We start from the raw sequence: 10,552 nt of genomic DNA on the forward strand, positions 1-10,552 counted from the left end.
GTCGTAGTTTGCGTCCGGGTAGTTAATCACATCTGTATATTAAAAGCCAAGTGGTCTCTGTGTACATGTGTCCTTGAGTGTAACTTCAATCGTGGAGAAACTGGGGAGAGCTGACATTTACCGTTTGGTATGCTTATGTATTTTGGGACAAGGATGAACGGCACAAAAATGGAATGTTGGTAGGACTAATATTTTTGGAAATTATAGGGATATTGGGTAACAACAGTGCACAACTGATGTTTATATCACCATTAATCAGTCACTGGTAACCACACAAGCGCTGAACAAAGGGAATATCTCAACCTTGCCATTTGTAAAACATAGCATCAACTAAATGTGCCAAATAATATATGCAATTATTCACAAAACCATTTCATTTTAATTTCCTGCACTTTCAGTTGAAATCATTATAGAAACTTTGCATAATTTATTACCATCCTTGAAAAATGTCAACTGCCTATTTTATAAACACTACCCAATCTGGAACCAATGGATCCCCACAGGCAACGTGCTAGTGTAGTTGATTCATTGATAAAATCCCCAGGAAGGGCTTGATGCTATAAGGTTTGGTCCCGATGTAAGAGATCCTGTGGGACACAAAAGTGGTGATTCAACAGAAAACGGGACTAAAAATGCACAATATCTGTTCAAGTTATTTTCTGTCAAATAAAAAATATGCAAGTAAATAAAAATGCACTTTGTGAATGTAAATTTCTCACCATATTTTGCTCTCACACCAATCCAAATTAAGCAACTACAATGTAATCTAGAGGACACAAAAGCTCACATTGTGCACATAGAAATTTGCTTTTGAAAAAGAATTGCAAAAAGGTATGTAGCGATCAAATTTGCGTGTAAATTCTAGTTATAGCTAGTAATTTCATGACAAATTCAGCAGACTATAGGGCTTTCTAATACATCTTAACATTGGTTAAAAAATTTGCTGTATTTATACTCAACAAAAATATAAACGCAACACTTTTGGTTTTGCTCCCATTTTGTATGAGATGAACTCAAAGATCTAAAACTTTTTCCACATACACAATATCACCATTTCCCTCAAATACTGTGCACAAACCAGTCTAAATCTGTGATAGTGAGCACTTCTCCTTTGCTGAGATAATCCATCCCACCTCACAGGTGTGCCATATCAAGATGCTGATTAGACACCATGATTAGTGCACAGGTGTGCCTTAGACTGCCCACAATAAAAGGCCACTCTGAAAGGTGCAGTTTTATCACACAGCACAATGCCACAGATGTCGCAAGATTTGAGGGAGCGTGCAGTTGGCATGCTGACAGCAGGAATGTCAACCAGAACTGTTGCTCGTGTATTGAATGTTCATTTCTCTACCATAAGCCGTCTCCAAAGGCGTTTCAGAGAATTTGGCAGTACATCCAACCAGCCTCACAACCGCAGACCACGTGTAACCACACCAGCCCAGGACCTCCACATCCAGCATGTTCACCTCCAAGATCATCTGAGACCAGCCACTCGGACAGCTGCTGGAACAATCGGTTTGCATAACCAAAGAATTTCTGCACAAACTGTCAGAAACTGTCTCAGGGAAGCTCATCTGCATGCTCGTCGTCCTCATCGGGGTCTCGACCTGACTCCAGTTCGTCGTCGTAACCGATTTGAGTGGGCAAATGCTCACATTCGCTGCTGTTTGGCACTTTGGAGAGGTGTTCTCTTCACGGATGATGCGAAGGAGATGTGTTGCACTGCATGAGGCAAATGGTGGTCACACCAGATACTGACTGGTATCCCCCCCCCAATAAAACAAAACTGCACCTTTCAGAGTGGCCTTTTATTGTGGGCAGTCTAAGGCACACCTGTGCACTAATCATGATGTCTAATCAGCATCTTGATATGGCACACCTGTGAGGTGGGATGGATTATCTCAGCAAAGGAGAAGTGCTCACTATCACAGATTTAGACTGGTTTGTGCACAGTATTTGAGGGAAATGGTGATATTGTGTATGTGGAAAAAGTTTTAGATCGTTGAGTTAATCTCATACAAAATGGGAGCAAAACCAAAAGTGTTGCGTTTATATTTTTGTTGAGTATATGTGACAAAAATATGCAGAAAAAGTTGGGGACACAACTATTTTTCTTGTTTATTTTTTTCTTGACATCAGCACTTTTTCGGCACATTCCACTGTGACAGAAGATTTGGCCATGAAAAGAGTGGCGGTGGAATTCGTGCCGAAGCTACTGACGGTGGAGCAAAAGCACCTTCGTGTTGACGTCTCTCAGGACATGCTGGACTCCGAAAAATGATGCCCACCTCTTCCACAATTACTCGGATAGTCACACGACGGTCCCGCACCACCACAGCGTTCACTTTGGAAATGATCTGGTCATTTCAGCATGCTGATGGCCGACCGGAGCGTGGTTCGCTCTCCACCATTGTGCGGACGTCTTTAAACCGGTTGTACCGCTCCTTAATCTGTGTGATGCCCATAGCATTGTCACCGAAAGCCGTCTGAATCTTCCGAATGGTTTTCAAGTGGCTGTCAAACTTTGATGCAGTAGCGCTGCTCCAGTCGTTCCGCCATTTTCCTTGCGATGAAAATCTGCTGAGAGCACTACACACAGCCTCACACAAAGGCTGCTTGCCGGCAAATGACGCAATCGACAGGCATGAAAAGATTTACGCATGCGCACGAAGGTTCAAGGTTGGCTTATGCAAGCACACGTGATTCAAATCCATCAGGTTTTTGCAAAAAATAAAAAGGTCGGATACTTTTCTAACAGACCTCATGTGTGTGTATGTGTATATATATGTGTGTGTGTGTGTATATATATATATATATATATATATATATATATATATATATATATATATATATATATATATATATATATAATTGGTGTTTTGATTTTCTTGAGTATTCCAGGGCTCTGTTCTTCATACGTAGATTACCATGTTACCTGGATTCATCTGTTGACAATTGGCCATGATCCTAGATTTCTCAGTTCTTCAAAAAATGCTGAATTGGTTGTCATAGCAACAAATGTGTTTGTTCAGTGTAAACATGATTAGAAATCCTCCCAGTCATTGGCTACGCCATTCTTGTGAGAGGCCCCCATTACAATTGGTGCAGCAATAATAGGAGAATTCCAACCAAGTGGAGAGACGGTTATGGAACATTGAGATCCTTTAGCACACAGTATCCCGACTCATTACTTTGAGTTGTCACTTCAGTTAGGAGAGAAAAAATATTTTATGATCTGTATTTTACTTTAACCTGTTCTGGATTCTCTGAATAATAAGGAATAAATAAGACTATAAATGAGTGGGCATGCAGTGGGCATTCACAGTTTGCAACTGAACAGATGAAATGGATAGACCTTTTTCACTTTTCACTGCTTTCTGCTTATAGCATTCTCTACTTTGATGTCCTTACTCTCTTTTTCAGTTTTATATTGTTCATTTTAATTTTCTTCTGACCTTTATGCTGTATGAGGTAATTTTTGTAGTAGGAGGATTATTACTGGCATATTTAATTTGTTGACCACTTTTTGTCACCCCTTCTTAGTTTTCAGCTTTCCCATTAATTTCAATTTATTTTCATTTATATAGCGCCAAATCACAATTGAGTTGCCTCAAGGCACTTCACACAAGCAAGGTCCAACCTTGCCTTTACTGCCTATCATCTCACTAAATTCCTTTTAACCCACTAAGAGAAGCTGTTGACCTGCTGGAGTGATTATTGGCACCCTCCCCTTCACTGTTCCTCCAATGACAGTGTTTCTGACCATAGTTAGCTAGCTGCTCTTAGACAGCTTGATCAAGTGAAGAACAGTGTCCAGCTGGGATTTATAACTTATTAGACTTATTAGAGTTATTATAAGTTTTACCCCAGAGTGTTTTCAGTGGTGACCAGAGTTTGAGCCCGTTTGATTTGTAAATATAATTAATGCAAGTTTGCATGTAGATTTTGGACTGGATTGAGGGAAAGGAGCGCAACATCCGAGCACTGCTGTCAACTCTGCACACGGTGCTCTGGGAGGGCGAAACACGCTGGAAGCCCATCAGCATGGCTGATGTAGTGACACCTGACCAAGTGAAGAAGTACTACAGGAAGGCTGTTCTGGTCGTCCATCCAGATAAGGTAGAGTGTAACATACTGCCCAGCCTTTAATTCTTGCACTGTTAGCCACATAATGCATTATTTTTCAAGCAGAGCAGATCCTGATATGTGTAGACTTACTTCCAGCAACTGTCATAATGAGGCTGTTTTTGTTATCCCAATAAATAAATAAATAAATAAATTGGCAAGTAGACACTGTAACCTCAGGAGTGTCTGTCCTCCAGACTTGACAGCTATTTCTGAGCATATTTTTTGTAGGATGATGAATCTGCCATACTTGTTAGAGTAACTTTGTTAAAAGCTCAAATGTTGTTGTTTTTTTTTTTGGGGGGGGGGGGGGATTATCTGTGTGATATTGATGGTATTGAAGTCAAACAAAAAAAATTTTCTATCCACCAAAGTATTTCAGCATTAGCCTTCAAGGGGGGAGGTTAAGGTATAAGGAAAAGAACATGAATACCTACCATAAAAATGTACAGATTTTTTTCCCCTTGTTTTAAAAAAAAAAAAAAAAAAAAAAAGATCCACAAGAAAACAATCCTTTAAGTTATACTTTAACCTATAAAATTATCATGTATTTGTTTATTTGTTTGCACAGTCGTCTAACCACTAGTTGTGTCAAGCAATGTTTTCCAGAGTACCCCCTGAGGGTACATAGGTTTTGAAAAAGTTGACCTTATTCGCCCTGATAATATTCAAATGTACATGGAATTTATGACAGGATTATGCATGTTTGAGTTTGAAATAAATTTGAAACATTCTTTTGGCGTCTTGGTTTCCATGATTTATGGGCATATAAACCCAATTCCACCTCAGTCACACATGATCTAGAAAGCACAGTTGCTTACATAATAGGTGGCATTAATAATATGCTTTACAAAACTTAAAATGTTTGGATGGCACTGATTTGAAGATCCTCGAAGCAAAATGAAAAAAATAATAATAATCTGGCAATATGCCCTCTTTGTGTAATTATCTTTAAATACTTTGGTCTTTTTTCCCCCAGAGTAAAATGTCCCACAGTTGCAATTAAAAAAACAAAAAAAACCAACTTATTTTCACTGATATTAATGTGGTCTTCTGTCCATCTCCAGGCAACAGGCAAGCCTTATGAACAGTACGCCAAAATGATCTTCATGGAACTGAACGACGCATGGTCAGAGTTTGAGAATCAGGGATCCAAAGCACTCTTCTAAAACCCTGGTCTGGATCCCAGCCAGATCAGACCAAAACTGGACTGGATTTGGCCTAAACAACAAGGGTTAGACTGGGCCAGATTGGACCAGACTGAGCCCACATTGGGCCTTGGGGAGCGCAGAGCCTCTGAGAGGTGTCCTCTCTATATTCCCTTCATTCCCCCCCCCCCCACCACCACCACCACCACACACACACACACACACACACACACACACACACAAAATTAAGGAAACCACCTTCTCTCATCTGGGTCTTATGAAAATGTCCTCACTGGTTCACAGACAAACTTACACGATCAACTGCATTGAGGAAGACAAAATGGCAAAAACATCAAATGAAGGGCTTTGAAAGTAGCCATGAGAGAGTTTGTGTCTGTGCACATTCAGATGTTGGTGAAGCTTGTCTGTTAACTGGTGAAGGTAGTTCTGGTCACTTGGGTCACAACAACATGTCTGCCAAAGTGGGTGCTGACCTTTAAAAAGTGTTGTCTCATAAAATGGCTCAAGTGAATCCTGAAGCACACAGCAACTGTTGGGCTGAAGGTTGTTTTGTCTCTAATGCAGAATCAGGAACAAAATGTGACTAAGACAGATTTTTGTGTGCTGGTGATAATATCCAATAACACTTTGAAGTGCCACTGCTGCATCTTTTTGGGGAAACTTGATCCCCCCCCAGAGACTTTTCTTTCCAGAAGGACAAATAGACTGACTTAAAGACCTTTCAAGACCTGCCTCCTGAATACTCCTAGTACTGCTTCTCTGTGAACACACACTCCTCAGATGTTAAAATCTTCATGTTAAATCTAGCTTGTGGCAAAAAATAGAAGAAATGCCGTTTTGTTTTGGAATCCACTACAGTCCCAAACTTGTTGCTTGTTTTTGAAGTGCTCTTCTTCACCAAAATGCTGGCAACTTCTTCCATTCTACATGCTGCATGCTCTCAAACACAAACTGAACCTCGAAACAGTCCATGAGTAATGTTTGGTTTCGTTGATGGGGTGCTCTTTCCTTGTAGCAGAGACATGATTGTGGCACTCCACACCATCCCAGAGTAAACAGTCTTCATCACTGTCATAAAAAAAAGCTCTTTGTTTTTGCAAGCGCCGCCCACCTTTGGCACTTCCTTATGTGACCCCCCTCCCCACAGCATAGGAGCAGGTTAAAAAGTGAAGGAGCTAGAAGAGAATATACTGATTTAAAGGGGAACTCTGGTATTCTTAACCTGGGTTCTGTTTATAGATATTTCTGAATTCCACACAGCACTCGTTCCTGTTGTAAACACAAGAAATCAACTATCGACTTATAATGACCCAGTGTAGAGCTGTGGCACCATAGGGTTTGGGACGCCAAACTAAGTTACTTTATCTGCGATTGTCATGTCCCAAGATTCCTGAAATAGAATATCTCCACCTTGTGGGCACTTACCATTAATGCAGGTACAATAGAATTTTTCCAAGAGCTCAGTTTGGACCATAGAGTTACACACACATGAAAGCTAGAGTGTGGACTCCCTATAGAGCTAATGTAACGCTGCCATGCCTACATGGGGGCATGGCCACCATTACCAAGGAGGGGGAAAAAAAGGACACAAAGTACCTTGATGTGCAATACAGCGTGTGTGTTGAGCGAATGTGGAGGCCAGAAAACCAGAAAGAAAACCCAAGACAGACACAGCTGTTTGCCCTCTTTGGTAATGGCACAGCATGCTTCTTGCTGGTGTTGCAGACCAAACGGTCCCCTCTAAAAATCAGTCCCCCCTGCCTGTGCATGCGTCATTAGCCACAGTTCACGGATTAACACCTCGTTTCTGCTTAAAACTGCGCTTCAGTCATCATGTATCTCAGCGACAGATATGTGAAGCTTTTGTACAACTATCACTTCCACATAAATTCAGCATTATTTCATCATAAAAGACGAATGAAGTGATCAGAGTGCCGCGGCTAAACGAGCTGCTAGCTGATGCCTTCACTGCACGTCGGTCAATTCAACACGTCACAGAATTTTGCGCTCGTTTCTGCTTAAACTGACAATAGAATGATTTAAGAGGTTTTAAATTTATCATCTGATGGTTAATAATCCCATTAAAACATTTGATTGTTTTGAGGAAGAGACTGCATCTCAGACGTGCTGCTGTGGTCTGAAATGATGCATGCACAGTGAAGCAAGGTGGACCAATTTTTAGAGGGGGACCATTCGGTCTGCAACACCAGCACATGGCCAGGTGCGAGTCCTCACTCTAGCTTTCATATATGTTTGGACACACTTTCCCATATAATTAACTGGGAATGTGTGTCCAAAGTTTTGACAGGGACTTGATGTATCCAGTCCTATTAAGAAGTTTCTTTTTATTTAGTGAGGTAACTATGCAAACATTGATGTCTGCACCGCATCCTACTTAGACACCTATGACAGTTTGGCCGGTTCATTGGCAAGACGAAGTGGTTTACTGTGTTTATAACTTGCCCCAGGCAATGTCATTAAGTAACCATTTTGATTTTGTGCCAAGTGAAACCATCAACTTAAAAACATCTTTAAAAATAAGAGCCCATGTTGAAAAATACCAGAGTCCCCCTTTAATTTTGATGCTTTTGATTCCATTAATATTTTTAAAGGGATGATTGTGTTTCTGTGTTGTTTTGTCTTCTAATCACTTCAGTGTAAATATAAAAAAAAAATTCATTCATAAAGTAGCTTTGTTGTGACGAGAGCCTGGATAAATGATTTGAGTGGCTGCATGACTGGTGTATTCTTTTTTGGGGGGGAATGGGACTGATTTGAAAATAATGACACCATGACAGAAATTACAGTATGATGTATGTATGTTTATTTCTTGACCACTTTTTATTTTCTTGGTGTTTTGGTTATGTGTTCCTGATATTTCTTTTTTTCTTTTTTTTTTTTTTCTTCCCATGTTACCTCTTGGACCAATCTAATCACTTTATTTATTATGTTGTTGTGACTGTTGGGGCTTAAGAAAGACTTGTTTCCATGTATATTAATGGTACAAGATAAAATATTAGATAATATATAAAGTGTAAAAGGACTGTGCTGAGGACAAATAGGATTGTTGATCACAGTGAGCCTCTTTGTTGCTGATTTCATTCCAAAGCATCTATTATTAATATGAATGTGCGCTTATAAATGTGTACCCTCTGTTGTGTAGAATCGGTTTATCATGGCTGTTTAGTCATTTTACGTTTTTTTTTTTACTTCAGGACAGACTTTGATGTGACATTTCTTCTGTTTTGTATTGCCATCTTCTTACAATTCCAACGTGGGGGGTGGGGGGGCAGTAAACTGAAACTGGAAAATAGTGAAACACTAATTTTGACAGTATCACTAAGAGGGAAAATTGTAAAAACCACAGGTCAACAGTGTTCAATGTTCCAAATTATATCATACTAATATGAATGTAGGTTTCATTGCAAAACAAATATTAAAAACTTTTGATTTGAGGCCTGGATTTTGGTAGTTGTCTCTCTTTTTTTTTTTTTTGTATTTATTGTCATTGAAACAATAAATTAGAGATTCATAGAATGTACAGAATAAAACCTCTACTCCTACTGTTAATTTGATTGTTACTGCAATAAGTCCCAAGTTGTGTCATTGTAAATTAGTTAATTGGTCTTGATTCAGTATATGTTTATGCAAGTGCTGTTCAAAGTTGTATTATGCACTGTGATATTTTGCCATCTGTGACCTATTTCTGCCACATAGGTTATATTTATTGCCGTCTCTGTTGTGTTGAATACGCAATAATTACCCAACTTAAAAAAAAAAAAAAAAAAAAAATCAGTAAGATTGGATGTAAACAAAAATTTGGGAATATTTTGACATTGTAACACTGCAGTTGTTGGGCTGAAGGAGACACTACAACATTTTTGGAGTAATTAGTAACAAATGTGTTTTAATTATATATTGTCAGGTTTTCATGCCATGAGCTTGACTTCAGTATTTTCAGGTTTCTGTTCAGCGTTCTCTGGCTGTCTTGTCAGACGAACCCAAATTCTTGCTTAGTTTCTGCACTTGCTCGTGTATATCTGCACGCATGGCGCGCTGGCTGGCGCCCCCATGTCTTGTGGACATAAGTGTCACTCTGTTTAACAAACCACATCCAGGCAGTCTGTTCTTATCTCAGGGCTTCCCAGTTCTCAGTAATGCCCAGAGTACACAGATCTCTCTCTGCAGACGGAGGCCGTCCGCCATGGCACCTCCATAGTTGATGTTTGTTATAGCGGAGGGCGCTAAGGATGCGTTTGCTATCCACTCACATGATATACACTGCCCAGCAAAGCTGTAATTGCTACACAATTGACTTGAGACTGCTCTGTACAACACTTGCTCACCATGTGCTCTGTGCACATGGTGAGTCTGGGACACAGTGTTGATCCGTATGTCAGAAGAGTAGAGTAACGCACTCAGAATTAAATTACAGTGAGGAAAATAATATTATTATTATAATAATATTTGAACACCCTGCGATTTTGCAAGTTCTCCCACTTAGAAATCATGGAGTGGTATGAAATTTTCATCGTAGGTGCATGTCCACTGTGAGAGACATAATCTAAAAAAAAATACGGAAATCACAATGTATGATTTTTTTTTAATTTATTTGTATGTTACTGCTGCAAATAAGTATTTGAACACCTGTGAAAATCAATGTTAATATTTGGTACAGTAGCCTTTGTTTGCAATTACAGAGGTCAAACGTTTCCTGTAGCTTTTCACCAGGTTTGCACATACTGCAGCAGGGATTTTGGCCCATTCCTCCACACAGATCTTCTCTAGATCAGCCAGGTTACTGGGCTGTCGCTGAGAAACACGAAGTTTATGCTCCCTCCAAAGATTTTCTATTGGGTTTAGGTCTGGAGACTGGCTAGGCCACTCCAGAACCTTGATATGCTTCTTATGCCACTCCTTGGTTATCCTGGCTGTGTGCTTTGGGTCATTGTCATGTTGGAAGACCCATCCACGACCCTTCTTCAATGCTCTAAATGAGGGAAGGAGGTTGTTCCCCCAAATCTCGCAATACATGGCCCCGGTCATCCTCTCCTTAATACAGTGCAGTCGTCCTGTCCCATGTGCAGAAAAACACCCCCAAAGCATGATGCTTCCACCCCCATGCTTCACAGTGGGGATGGTGTTTTTGGGATGGTACTCAGCATTCTTCTTCTTCCAAACACGGCGAGTGGAATTAAGACCAAAAAGTTCTATTTTGGTCTCATCTGACCACGTAACAGTCTCCCATGAGTCCT

General features: G+C 40.1%; 1 protein-coding gene across 2 annotated transcripts in view; it reads left to right on the forward strand.

Moving 5' to 3' along the window:
- The window catches only part of gak (cyclin G associated kinase), a 64,244-nt gene extending 57,868 nt beyond the window's left edge, over positions 1-6,376 (forward strand). For both annotated transcript variants that reach the window (XM_034170965.1, XM_034170966.1), the window contains 2 exons: positions 3,946-4,122; positions 5,196-6,376. In XM_034170965.1, coding sequence (XP_034026856.1) covers positions 3,946-4,122; positions 5,196-5,297 — 279 coding nt within the window. In that variant the 3' untranslated portion in view covers positions 5,298-6,376. The remainder of the gene's footprint in view (positions 1-3,945; positions 4,123-5,195) is intronic.
- Positions 6,377-10,552: the final 4,176 nt, after the last annotated feature.

The sequence above is a fragment of the Thalassophryne amazonica genome, chromosome 5 (genome assembly GCF_902500255.1).
Source record: "Thalassophryne amazonica chromosome 5, fThaAma1.1, whole genome shotgun sequence".
NCBI classification, from domain to species: Eukaryota; Metazoa; Chordata; class Actinopteri; order Batrachoidiformes; family Batrachoididae; genus Thalassophryne; species Thalassophryne amazonica.